Source organism: Lagopus leucura, unplaced genomic scaffold, assembly GCF_019238085.1.
Source record: "Lagopus leucura isolate 7727_CA_CO unplaced genomic scaffold, USGS_WTPT01 Super-Scaffold_100016, whole genome shotgun sequence".
Classification (NCBI taxonomy): Eukaryota; Metazoa; Chordata; class Aves; order Galliformes; family Phasianidae; genus Lagopus; species Lagopus leucura.
In genome coordinates, this window is record NW_024962270.1 from 11684279 (window position 1) to 11698231 (window position 13953).

General features: G+C 39.6%; 1 protein-coding gene across 6 annotated transcripts in view; it reads left to right on the forward strand.

The window, feature by feature from the left end:
- Positions 1–13674, forward strand: part of ACSL4 (acyl-CoA synthetase long chain family member 4) — a 34750-nt gene extending 21076 nt beyond the window's left edge. For 5 of the 6 annotated variants that reach the window (XM_042876378.1, XM_042876381.1, XM_042876377.1 and 2 more), the window contains 13 exons: positions 52–229; positions 1488–1597; positions 1690–1828; positions 2445–2595; positions 3746–3869; positions 4675–4746; positions 6677–6816; positions 7755–7927; positions 8136–8210; positions 8441–8632; positions 9186–9300; positions 9934–10091; positions 11590–13674. In XM_042876378.1, the coding sequence (XP_042732312.1) occupies positions 52–229; positions 1488–1597; positions 1690–1828; positions 2445–2595; positions 3746–3869; positions 4675–4746; positions 6677–6816; positions 7755–7927; positions 8136–8210; positions 8441–8632; positions 9186–9300; positions 9934–10091; positions 11590–11747 (1785 nt within the window). In that variant the 3' untranslated portion in view covers positions 11748–13674. The remainder of the gene's footprint in view (positions 1–51; positions 230–1487; positions 1598–1689; positions 1829–2444; positions 2596–3745; positions 3870–4674; positions 4747–6676; positions 6817–7754; positions 7928–8135; positions 8211–8440; positions 8633–9185; positions 9301–9933; positions 10092–11589) is intronic. The other variant, XM_042876382.1, reaches the window with a different exon arrangement.
- Positions 13675–13953: the final 279 nt, after the last annotated feature.

The following is a 13953-nucleotide window of genomic DNA, read 5'->3' on the forward strand; positions in this document are numbered from 1 at the left end:
AGTAGCCTGTCATCACAAGGGTGTTTTTTCTGTTATTGCCCCCTTCTCCAGTTAATCTTAGGAACCTACAGATGGCTGTCCTATGAAGAAGTGAATCAGAAAGTGAATCGCTTGGGGAGCGGGCTGATAGCCCTGGGACTGACCCCAAAGAGCACCGTTGTTATATTCTGTGAGACCCGAGCAGAATGGATGATCGCAGCCCTGACCTGCTTCAAGTACAACTTTCCTCGTGAGTGCTGAACTTGTGTACTTTGAATATATTTTAGAAGTGATTTCCAGTACTGCTTTGGCTGTTAAGAATGTGTCAGTCCTGACGCTGATGGTACAAGAATTAATTAGACTTATTCTGTGTATCACCGGAGTTTTGAAGTTTCCAGTATATTCTGTACGTAGTAGAGATCACTACAGTTTACTTGCCCATACTTATGAGCCCAACCTTTGGGACTGTAGCAACATTTTAGATCTCAGTGTGACAGATAGGCAGAGTTACTCTTCAATTTTTTTAAGTACTGTGAGGACTCAGTAGTTGCATTTTTCCCGCAGACTTTGGGATGGCTGTAGCATTTTCTGTCTATATTCTGACTTCTGTATCTGAAACATGAAATGGTTATTGGAAGAATGATAACCAAAATGAGATGCTAGGCCAAGGGGGTGGGCATTTTGGTAACATTGCCAAACTGCTCAAGTTCGTTACCATTATGTATGTGCTTTTTTTTTTTATTTAAGCAGTCAGTATACTTAATCTGACTTGTTACATACAGCCTTCTCAGTGAAATAGGGAAGGTTGCTAGAGAATCATGTAACATTCCTTTTTTATCCTTTCTACATGATCACAACTTCACAGGAATATTAAGTTCTTTAATAGTCTTTGGAAGCTCAAATTTGAGGTACCAGTATGATACTAAAGGATTTTCCTCAACAGAAAAGGTGGACTCCTCAGTGCCCGAGAGGCACTCAGTAGCATTACTGTCACCTGTCAGGATTAAAAAATAATCCCTCACCACAAAAACAGTCTGATTTCTTAGTGTGATCTCTGCCCTGCCCTGGCAGTAATTGCATGGGAACAAGAAAGCAGCTGGCACAGAGGCTGAAAGCTGGCACTCAGCTGGAAGTGCACAGCAGGAACGGTGGCTGGTGCCCTGCAGTGCGAGTGTCAGCTCCCCTGCAACATCCTGATGCGCAGCGCTCAGAGGAAGAACACATTCTCAGCTGCTTACTGTGCAACTGCTTCGTGTGTTTTCATTGAGTTTTAGCAGATCTTTTTGTTTTGATGATTTCTTCTTCCATATAACTGTCCTCATTCCTGTGATCTCTTGTAGAATTCAATTCTGATTTGGGAAGATTAGAAGCTGCTTTGTTTCCTAATTAAAAAAAAATTCCCATTGAGCTCATTCCCTCCACAATGCATTGCAGTGTGCTAAAGCAAGAGCTTTTGCATTTGTTTTTGCTTTAACTTCTGTGTTCATTCCCTCTCTTCGATACAACAGTTGTTACCTTGTATGCTACGCTGGGTGAAGAGGCGGTAACCTATGGCCTCAATGAATGTGGAGCATTGTATCTGATCACCAGCGCAGAACTTCTCGAGAGCAAACTTAAGGTAACTTGGCTTCAGCTTCACCTGCTTTCAAGCAAACCTGCAGTAATTTTACAGCAAAGTCATTTGCTAACAATTTTCTTTCTGCTCTGTAGGCTACACTGCCACAGATCTCCTGTCTCAAACATATAATTTATGTGGACAATAAGACTATCAATAAATCTGAATACCCTGACAATGTTGAGATTCATAGTATGCAGACAGTGGAGGAGCTGGGAGCCAAATCAGAAAACGGTAAGTGAATCACTTCAGAGGATTGATCAAGCAATATGAAACCAGGCCTGATCAAAGATGTTGGGTAGCAGAAAAAAGTAAATGTGCCAAGTCTCAAACACAAGGGAAGTGGCAGATGGCCAGTTCATCCTCTGCCCCTTTAAATGAATGGATAATTTGTTAGATCCCTATTTATTGTCCTGTACCTTTGTTCACATTTCAGGTATTTCAGGATAAAACTTAAAATTCAGTTTCTAAAATACAACCAGAATAAGACTCTGCCTTTATTTTGGGAAGTGAAGTAGAATCTGGTTCAGTGTTCTATTTTCTGCTTATCTTGCCTTTATTCACCTTATTTTCTCTATTTTTCCTAAGAGAAGAAAAGCACTTGAAGGTATTTTTGCTTGTTAACTTGGAAACATCTTTTTATCTGAGCCAAGCTGAGACTGGAAAACAGCTTGGACAATTGGGATAACTATTACATAACCTTACGACAGTGGGCAGCCTGCAGCAACTGTAACATCTTCAAGGAAGGAGAAAATCCAACCTTGATCATCCTTTTTCCTTACCTCAGTGCTCTGCACCTAGCCAGGAAGTAGGTTTTGAACTAATGCAACTTTTCTCTTGCATTTTGTAGCAAGCATTCAGCCAAGCAGACCTGTCCCCACAGACCTGGCTCTGGTAATGTACACCAGTGGCTCTACTGGGAGACCTAAAGGAGTGATGATGCAGCACAAGAACTTGATAGCCGGAATGACAGGACAGTGTGAGAGAATTCCTGGGCTGGGGTAAGAAACACTTTGTTGCCAAGCGCTGGGGGATAAAACAGAACCTCTGGAAGTGTGTAAGTTTATGGAGAATCTGTTGCAGGCACCAGCTATTAGCAAGTTCCTTCATTTTATTGTGAGCCAACTAATCGTTGATTTGTATGAAATACACGTTGTGTTTGTGATCTCACCCTGTTCTTTGCAAAGTATGCCCTAGATGTTGTCCCACGTGCTTTTTCTGCTCTACGATTGCTTTTTTCCCTCACCTTTAGCTAGAGGTCTGGGATGGATTTTGTACTCTTCTATGCATTAGAAAAAATCACCAGATGGAGAAATTACTCACCTGGTCAAATTTGGGAAAGTTTTTTGCTAGATGTTTTCAGTCAGCTAGAATCACTTTAGGAAATATACTTAAATATGTACCTCTTTCATTCAACTAGAGAGACTCCTGCCGGATGGATAATACATGTACTGCTGAGTCTGCTCCAGTATTCTGCACTGAAATGAGCAGAGAAATAATGAATTGTTTTGATGATAGTACAGCCATCTGCAAACTCCCTCACTAATATTCTAAGAAAATGTTTTGTGAATGTGGATGTGTCTTTGTCACTGCATTCACAAATGCAGTTACAATAACCTGCAATACACCTTTGTATGGTAGGATATAAGAGCCATTCTGACCTGACGTTGGAAGTTTCTGTATAGGTAGCAGCTCTAAGTTTATTCTTGAGAAATGTCTGCGTTCCCTGATAGAATCCTCTGTTACATCAGTGATCAGCTCTCCACTAATCTGTTTGAGAAGGAGATGCTATGATGACTTAAGGATTTGGATCGTATTGGTGATAATGTAAAAACAGTGATTTCATCCTTAATTTGGCACCTGGGATGAAATCTCCCATAAGGAGAAGAAACCTGCAATGGAGCACTAAGGAAACTTGAGCTTCTTAGAAAACAAGGCAAATCCTATAATTCATACTGGTTTCAGAGAGGTAAGATTTTTACTGATTCAGTTTATAAACTGATTTATAATCACACCCCTCTTGCATGCAGAGGAGAAAGTCTTTGTGACCTGAGTCTCCAGAAACACAGCTAAACACACCACGAAAAAAGTGAGGCAGTATTTCAGTGCACTCGTGCATCACTGTTCATTAGATAATCTTTCCTTTACTAGGCCCAAGGATACTTACATTGGTTATTTGCCCCTGGCCCATGTATTGGAACTGACAGCAGAAATTTCTTGCATCACTTACGGCTGCAGGATTGGATATTCCTCTCCACTTACACTGTCAGATCAGGTGAGGGGCGGGCGGAAAGCAAAAGCAAATTTAAGCTTCCACAGTCTAAGTGCTTGATTGCTGTTCTCTTCCTTTAAAGAAGTGCTGATACATGTGATACACTTAAATGAGATTTTTTTCAGAAAATGATGCAAATAAACATTCCTGGTGGAGCTACAGAAGCAGGTCATACTATATAAAATATTATTTAAGCTTTTGCTTTTACGATTCTTAGGAAATCTAAAAGAAAACCTAATAAATGTGTATAACGTTATCCTAGAGAAAATCAGGATGTGAACAGCTATTAAAACACCCAACTGTACATAGAACCCCATAAAGTGATTTTAAGTTCTTAGTCCTGTTTTGAGTTCTTTAGTCCATTATTGCAGCTCTTCTGTTCAGCTTTTTGCCTTCGTGCAAATTAAGCTAGAGAAGAATGCTTCTGTGCATTTTGCTGGTAATTGAGAAATGGCATCAGATTTTAAAACAAACAAACAAAGAACAACCCACCATTAATAACAAAAACATGCCACAAAATACTTCTGGAGGAATACAGAGGGATTGCAAGTACCAGAAAGAAAACAAAAAGTTACACAGGGTGGACTTGCTTTACACAGCTGGGCTTGCAAAATGTCTGATATTTTGGTTGAAGTTCTTGTTAATCACTACATTTTTCAATCACAGTGGAAAAATAAGTATTTTAAGCAGGAAGCGTTATTTAGAGGGACGGGAAAATTACATGACAGCGTATCTTCTCTTTTTCGGTCCTTTTCAGAAGAGCTGCTTGGTTTTCATCTTCATAAACTATCATTTTTCTGTCTTACAGTCAAGTAAGATTAAGAAGGGAAGCAAAGGAGACTGCACTGTACTTAAGCCTACACTGATGGCAGCTGTGCCTGTAAGTATGCAGATATTTGAAGCAAAAACAGTGCTTTCTAAGTCACTCATGCTAGCAGGTGTATTTAAGAACTTTTCTGTTTTTGTATAAGAAATTGTTACTAATAGGCAAGAAAGCAAAACATAGAAACTCCAATTATCATTGCTTGAGTTCGAGAACTCATGCTGCAAATGAGCACAGGTACCACATGGTAAAATGTCTCCTGTTCTTGGAGTAAGTAGGGCAGCTTAGTCTCCTCTTGTAAGAAAAACTAATTGGGAGACCATAAATACTGTTTCTATAGCTTATGTTAGCTTTCTGGTGATCAGCTTCTCTATACCACAAGGTCATGGAAGACCAAAACAAAACAAACCCCACCTAAACGAAACACAACAACAAAAATCAGACATATCTGCTGCTTTCTGCTGAAGAAAACCTTCACATGCCCTGGAATTACATGTCTGTGTTTACCTCTTTCATGATTCTATCCCATATGGCTCAGAAGACCAGAAGCATCAGCTTCTGCTACATTGATGGGTGTGACAGAAGGAGGAGGGTTTGTTTTCATCTAGTAATAGCAAGTTTTGATTGATCTGAGATTCTGTTGTTCTGCAGCCTCTTTTGTGAATAGCCAGGAGCTTTAAAATCAATTACTAACTTGAATTTTTTGTTTTTAAGATAGAAATAATGTACAGAGGTATTTTTCTTAGTAGTCCACTGAGTGATAACCAATAACATACACCCCCCTTTTTTAAAATAGCTATTTAAACTATTTCTTAGGGAATGCTCAACTCTTGACTGCTAGCAAAAGCAATGCTAATTTAAAATCTGGGCATAATCCCCTTCTGGGAGCAATCTGCAAAAAGCATGTGCCAAAAAAAACATCCACACAGACACCTTCATACGAATTAACTGCACAATGGTCAAACAGTGATAATGCTGACCCTCACTTAAGGTTCCACAGACTCACTACCACAAAGAGAAATTGAAACTACTGATCCATTTTCAGTTGCTAGCATAGAGGACCTGGAGCCCAACAATCAACAGCAGGGAGGAGAAACCTTCAGAACACCCTCGGAAGAAAAATGCTTTGCTGCTTACCTACCATCCACCTCATAAATATTTCACTTGCTAAAAGTTTTAAACTGTCATCAAAATATCATAACATCACTAGTGATGAAAGTTTATAAGGAATGTAACAGAGAGTAATTAATTACAGGCACAGATACATCTAAATATTTGATTCAGTTAGAATGTGCTCATAGTTCCTTCTGGCCTTTGTAACTCTGAATACCTTGTCACGCCACTGCAGGCTTTCCAAAAAGCTAAACCCAAATTCAAGGTTTTATAAATCAGTTTTTCATATTTTAGGTTCGGTGTTACTGATAATGTAAATAATAAAACCCAAGATTTGCAGCTGTGATTGATAGAGAAGACATCTTAAGAGCAAAGGGTATGAAGTATTTTAAAACCAGATGTGGTGCTCAGAAAGCTGTTTGCAGAAATGCAGGTGGTACTGTGGATTGCTGCAATACGTCTGGAGATCTAACGTGGTTCTCAGCTATTTGCCCTTGACTTACACATCTGCCTAAGTTTGCTAAGCTAAGCTACGTACTTGAGGGCTCTTCCTCTCTAGTGATGCTGTTGGCAACATAAGCAAATAGAGAAAAGTCAGGATAAGTCCCTCATTTTTCTGCTGCACTTTTGACACTTCATTTCACCCATTTCAAACAGCTCCAGGCTGCAATGATCTATAAATTGGCTAATTGATAACATATTAAAAGCATTAAAGTTAAGCATTGCCTAACCAATGATGCAGATATTTTCATCCATGCTGTGTTACTCATTTAAAAGGAAGAATAACAGTTTTATTTTTTTTTAATTATCATTTTTAGCATGGAATTTTACTCTTCATGGTAATTTTCCTCGCTCTTTTTTTAACGCTTTATAGGAAATAATGGACAGAATTTATAAAAACGTCATGAGTAAAGTTCAGGAGATGAACTATATTCAGAGAACTCTGTTCAAGATAGGCTATGACTACAAACTGGAACAAATCAAAAGAGGATACGATGCACCTCTGTGTAACATGTAAGTATGATTCATGGCCCAACTGCACTTTTCTCATTGTGATTTGTCAAAGCAGGCTGAAAGAACAATCATCTAAGCTATCCAACATCAGACAATTCTATTGCAGCACGCAAACATGATCTAATGACTAAACTGAAATAAGCCAAGTTCTTGCAGGAAACGGAGGAGATATTTAATGGTAATCATTGAATCACAGACTGTGGGGAGGAACACCTAAGGATCACCAAGTCCAACCACTGGCTCCACACAGGACTCCCCAAACCCTACGTCTGAGGTCACTGTCCAAACACACCTCAAACTCCAGCAGCTTGGGGCTGTGCCCACTGTCCTGCACAGCTTGTTCTGTGCCCACCAACCTCTGGTGAAGAATCTTTTCCTAACACCCAGCCTGACCCTCACCCAAAACGCACCCGCTGCTCAAGGGGAGGCCGCAGCAGTGCGGAGCAGGGCAGGACAATCCCTTCCCTTGCCTGGCTGCCAGCACTGGACCTGGTTGCACCTCCAGGTATGGTTGGCCCTTCTGGCTGCCAGGTCACACTGCTGGCTCAGATTTAACATGCTGCCAACAAGAGGCCCAGATCCTTTTGCGTGGTGCTGCTCTCCTGCCTAAGTATGACCGGTTTCCTGTAAGAGCGATTAGTTTAGGAGTGAGTGGTTTCCAGGATGAATGATTAATCTGCAGTAAGAATGACAAGATGACTAGTTAGTTTTCATTGGACTTCATTTTTGTTTATAGAATTGAAAACTTTATTTATGTAAGTTGTAGGAATTCTGCAGTCTCCAAACATTAGACAAGAAGCTTTCAATTATCCCTGCTCTCCGCTAAAATCTGTGAACGTTATTTTTGAGGTTTTGCAGATAGGAAGGATTGCCTCATTTCTTTTCATAAAAGTGAGCTGAGGGGCTGATCCTTAACATACAATTTTCCCTCTTTCCAGACTGTTGTTTAAAAAAGTAAAGGCACTGCTAGGAGGGAACATCCGCATGATGCTTTCCGGAGGAGCCCCACTCTCACCCCAAACACAAAGATTCATGAATATCTGTTTTTGCTGTCCCGTGGGCCAAGGCTATGGACTAACAGAAACATGTGGAGCTGGAACAATTACAGAAGGTAGTTAAAATACTCCTGGGAGTATATTTTAAGAGTTTTTTAGAAGGTAAATTCAGAATAGCTGCATCTCTTAACTGCAGTAAAGTCACTTGAGATAAGCTGTTAACTGCAGTAAAGTCACTTGAGAAAAGCTGTTCTCAAAGATGTAGTTTGAGTTTATACTTCAAAATGAAAAAAACTTTGTGTTTTTCCTTGTTCTTTCCCTAAGTTGCTGATTATAGCACTGGAAGAGTTGGAGCTCCTCTTATTTGCTGTGAAATCAGATTGAGAGACTGGCAAGAAGGTAAGAGCATCCAATGCTTTGACTTCAGAGCAAGTAACCAAGTAATCTAACCAGAGCTTAGCTGGTTTCCTTGCCTATCTGCTTAGCTAGGTTGTAGTATATGAAGTAATTGTTCATCTTTGATAGCACTCATTAGTTTGTGTGTGAACTTTAAGCTGAAGTATCAAAACATTTTCTTAGCAGCAGAATGTATGATTTGAAAATAATTGTATGGGGATTTTTTTTTTCAGGGGGCTATACTAACAGAGACAAGCCTAATCCTAGAGGGGAAATTGTAATTGGTGGACCTAATGTCTCAATGGGATATTTTAAAAATGAAGAGAAAACAGCAGAAGATTTCACCACTGATGAGAATGGTCAGAGATGGTTTTGTACCGGAGATATAGGAGAATTCCATCCAGATGGGTGTCTGCAGATCATAGGTTGGCCTCACTTCTTGCTATCTCAAACTACCGTAAGATCTTGCCTAGCCATAACTGTAAGGATGTGATTAGTCCTGTTGACTTTGACAGGGCCAATCTACCTAAGACTACCTGCTTGCAAAATCCTAGCACTTTGCACAAGAAGACTTTTCCAGAAGTCTTCACAGCTATGAGAAAATTTTGGAAGCGATGCCATTCCCTGCTACATTATCACTATTTAATTCATGTGTGCTAATGAATAAATGTAAGATCATTTTTTGGTATTTTATACAAAACTTAAAATCAGAGTCTCCATCGCGTTCATATAGGTTGCATGACAAGAAGCGTGACGCTATGTAAACTTCCTGGCAGAAGCCTTTATAAAGTTACAAGCATACGTACATGCTGTTAGCATCTTTATAACTTGGTAAAATGCTTTACTCGTTTTTATTCACTTTTACCTGGCATACCTCTAGATACATTTAGATTGGCTTTGCAAATGAGTCTGTGGAAACGTAGAAGTTTAAATGGAGCAAGCACATGGGTTTTTTTTCCTTCTTCCCCCCCACTCCAGATCGTAAAAAAGACTTGGTAAAGCTACAAGCTGGGGAATACGTGTCTCTGGGCAAAGTAGAGGCAGCACTGAAGAACTGTTCATTGATTGATAATATCTGTGCTTATGCCAAAAGGTAAGAGTAGTATTAACTTTGTGTAAACCGAAATACAAGCTGTGACACTTCTATACTGACATAGTATGGTTTTCATTGAACAAAAGCCCCCACCAGAGCATGAGCTGTAAGTAGCATCTCTAAAGTAACACACATAGGCTCCAAGATTCCCTGAAACTGAAAAAAGTAACTTATGCTTTTCTGTTGGCATTTCCTCTATTGTAGTTCAGTCTAGTTTTGTCCCACCCTTAAGAGGTATAATTTAGCACGTGCTTTGGCTTTCTGTCAGAATACAAAGGAAAATTCATCTAGACGTTCTGCACCAGAACTAAATCTCTGAGTTTTGGAAGTAGCCAAATAGCCCAGGTGTCTCCTCCCCCCCTGCTTACACACACAATGTGAAGGGAAGCTGCAGAGAACTAGTGAAACATATAGTTGGAAAGCTAGATTATGCTGTTGTTTCTTAGATCCTGAGCTTTGATAAGTCATCAGTTGTGAAAACCTTCAGTAAAAAAAGGATTTTGTATGAAGGATTAACTGCATTTCAAGAAGCACTGTGGATCTGTGGATCTATAATCAAGCAAGCATTTTATCCTTGAAATTGAAGCTTCAACTGTTTTTTTTTCCCTTCCTTCTCTTGCTATCCTGTGGTAGTGACCAGTCTTATGTGATCAGTTTTGTGGTTCCCAATCAGAAGAAGCTGACGGCATTAGCTGAGCAGAAAGGTATAAGTGGAACCTGGGTTGAGATTTGTAACAATCCTACAATGGAAGCTGAAATCCTACGAGAAATTAAGGAGGTGGCAAACAAGAGTAAGTAAAATGCCAATCTCACAGCACTTACTAAGGCAAAAGTTTTCAGTTATCCCCACTGACTGCTTTCCTTTTTCCTGTTACCTCAGTCTACCAAAACTTAGGGGAGTTTTAACAGAAAGACCACGTCAAATTCATACCTCTTATTCCACAAATAGACATACTTTTTGGTCATCTTAACTACTTCCTCTTTATGCTATTTAAAAAAAAAAAAAAAAAAAAGCTTTTTTTTTTTTTCCAATTAACTTGTAAAGAAAGGCTGCATGTTTAACGCAGTGAACTTCCCTTCCAAACCTTTTGGATCTTAACAAGACATTTGCGGCACGAAAATTAGTTAAGCAAGACATTTCAAAGCTTTTTTCCATGCAGTGTTGTGTATTACTGCTTAGAACAACTATGACCCTTATGTTTACAACAGCTTAATCCTACTGTCCTTGCTACAGAGATAAAAATGATCCAAAACCTCATCCGCTCTTTATGGGGCCAAAAAAACCCCAAGCTAACTGGGGTCAGGAACCTCTCTAAAGTGCTATGCACCTCATACATGGAAACAATAAAACAGTGTAAGCATACACTAAGCACAAGCCTCTCAAACTTGGAGAATTTGCCTTTTGAAACCAAGAAATTCAGAATGAAAGGCAGTATTAAATCTTCCCTAAAAATAAATGAATTTTTTTTTAGGGATGTGACTGAAGTATGAATGCTTTAATCTACATGATTCCATCATGAACTAAGTAAATAACATAAAGCACTGTTATACAAAGTCACTGTCATACATGTTTTACTTTCTAGATGATAGTCTCCCATGTAGATATAAATGCTTTGAAAGGTTTTTTCGAAAATCACCTTAAGGAGGCAGTTTTGTTTTTTAGCAGTACATACTGCACCTTTCCCAGGAGCAGACACGTAACTGAACATGAGGAAGCAGGACAGTCCAATACCAGCTTGAAGCTGGAGACGAAGGAGCTCGTGGGCTCAGATGTCGCAGCTGTCCTACACTTGCTGCCACCTAGAGGCTGTGCTGCCACAAGTTGTGCCAGAAGCTCACAGAGAAGTCTCAGTGGGTGCTGTTATAGGTCTGCATGCAGGGCCTGACAGCAAGGCCCGTGCAGTAGTGCACACGTGCAGGAGTTCCTGCCCTGTTCCTGGCGCAGGGGAGGCTCTCGGGCAATTATCCATCTCCCCCTCACTCACCCCATAGCCTTGTGACAGCAGTCTTGCATCTTCATGGTACAAACTTACTTCTTTCAAGCTTTAGATTTTATACTCTCACATTCAATACAAGGTATAAATACAGTATCTTACTAGAATATTTGCATGCTGTAGTATTGACACTGAGCTGTGGTACACAATTAAACTTGTGTACTGTCTTTTGGGTTACTTCATCAAGTAGGTCACCATATTATACACACTAGAGTACTTGCCTTAGATTTGTAGGTAGCATAAATGTTTCATTTAACATTGTTACTCACGCTTTTGTTTCTTGCTGTCCCTGCAGTGAAATTAGAGAGGTTTGAAATACCCATCAAAGTGCGGTTAAGCCCTGAACCGTGGACTCCAGAGACTGGGTTAGTAACAGATGCTTTCAAGTTGAAAAGGAAAGAACTGAAAAATCATTACCTCAACGACATCGAAAGAATGTATGGAGGCAAATAGGCTGAATTGACTAGACAGTTGTGCAGAGGGTCCTTTATCATGCCTTGACTTTGGATGTCCTTGTATACTGTAGGTATCACATGTATTCAGAAAATACACCAAATTGATGAATGTTTCTTATCTCTAAAGAGAGCAACAGGGAAGATCTTAAACTCTAAATTCCTACTTAACAGCAGAAAATATTGATGTGTTTTGGAGTTTCATGTGATTGTTTCCAGTTTTAAGACACACATAATTATATGAAGCAGTATGGCCGGGTAATTTCATTATTCTTTCTCTAGCATGTTCAGACTACTTGCAGTTTCTCTAATTCATTGTGAAGCCTGGCATGTAGGGAGAAAATGGGTACTTCAACTTCAACCTTCTCCATTTAAAAATAAAAAAGACCCTAGTCAAGAACATGCTAGAGATCACTAATAATGGACTGCTCAAAAATGGATGGATTCTTCTGCACATCAGTTATCTTCCATATTTACAGTGCCTATAAGAGAACATAAAATACACTTACCTTAAACACAGGTGAACTGAAAATCTTTCTAAAGAAAAGTTATTTGAAAACATCACTCAAGAGCATTGAGTGATGCTCAAGTTCTATCTCAAGTTCTCTATCTCAAGTTCTACTCACCACACACTTTTGTACTTGCCACCACGTTTTAACTCCAGCAGAGCTTTCCACTGGGACATAGCTTGAAAGAAAACAAAGACTTGTCCTGCTGCAGGAGGTACTGATGAAAATGAACAGCTGAATGCAGAATGCAAAATCTGCATTCTGGCTGGCAGACAACAGCAAAATTGATGGGCAGTGGTCTCTGAACAGATTTGAAACTCAAAGGAGAATTTGTTCTTTTTCTTTTGGAGGTGGCATGGGGTTTTCATTTTAAAGGCACTGATCCTCTAGGCCTTTGCATACATGTGAGTAATGGTACAAGTTATTTCCATGTGGTTTACAGGATCAGGGTCTGAGTATCTGTAGTTACTTTATGGAAAGGGATTTCTGTTCACCTTTTAAAATACAGCATCCAAAACAAAGCCAACCAGAAACCAATAGCAGTTTCTCTGTGTCTTGTTTTACTTAGACAAAGTACGCTGTGGCTGGGAAAACCTTTAAGGAACTAAAAAAAAGGGACAAATCACTATATAGAAATCCTTATTAAAAAGTGTTCTTACATTAACTGGAAATTGTAGGTGTGCTGAAATGGGAGGTTATAATTTAATAACTGTTTATCATGTTGTGTGCAGCATCCAGTACTGTGTTTCCTTTGACTTGCAGTAACTGAGCTCCCACGTCCCCGCTAGCTCTTCACACTTGAACCACAAACGCTGTAAAAAAGTGGAGACTCTTGATACTGTTCTACTTTGCACTTTTCTTAATCCTGTGTGTTGCGTTCATTTTGTACAGGTGTGGCTCAGCTGCTATATATTACAAATTCATTTTAAGTATTTATAGATTTCTTCTATTCCTAACGTGTTGTGTATATGATGGCTAAAAAGGAAAATTATTTGTTATTGTCACTGTACAGAAAGTAAAAGGTTTTGTGTGATGCTTCTCTTTAGCATACTGGCACATCTGTGGGTTCATGAAGGCAGGAATTACTTTCCCTTCCAGTTGCAGCTTTCCAAGTGACTCAGTTCTGGAGCTATGTTAGCAGCCTCCCATGTTTCAAACCAGTCACTGTTGCATAACCTTTAGGCAGCCTGTTAGCATCACAGAAGTTAGATGTGTAAGAAAGTTACTCGCACTTGAGTCTGTCAGCAAGTTGTAAGATTTTCTTTTTTAAACCATGAATGTATTTATATGAAATGTATTTTATCTCGATTCCTGCTATCTTCTGTGTCTCGGCTGACTGAGAGTTGCTATTTTCAATGTATATATACACACACCACGCTGACATTTCAAGAACAGAATACAGTTGAAATGGTTAACCAAGTTTGTGTTTCTGCAGTGTTTTGCATGTTGTTTCCAGTTAATGGTCAGCACCTCCCATTCTCTTTGCAATGGAGCATACCCTAACAACAGGGCTTAGCAGAAGCAGCAGCTCAGAAGAATGTACCCGAGGGTAAAAAAGAGCCCTGATGTAGCATGTGCTGCAAAAGGATTTGTGCAATCAGCTTCTCACGTATTTTTGGAGAAGGGGGAAAAAGTGAGGGAGGGATTACACTAGGCTTGCTTCAGTTGTAGCATGGAAGTGATTTGCAAATACAGTGC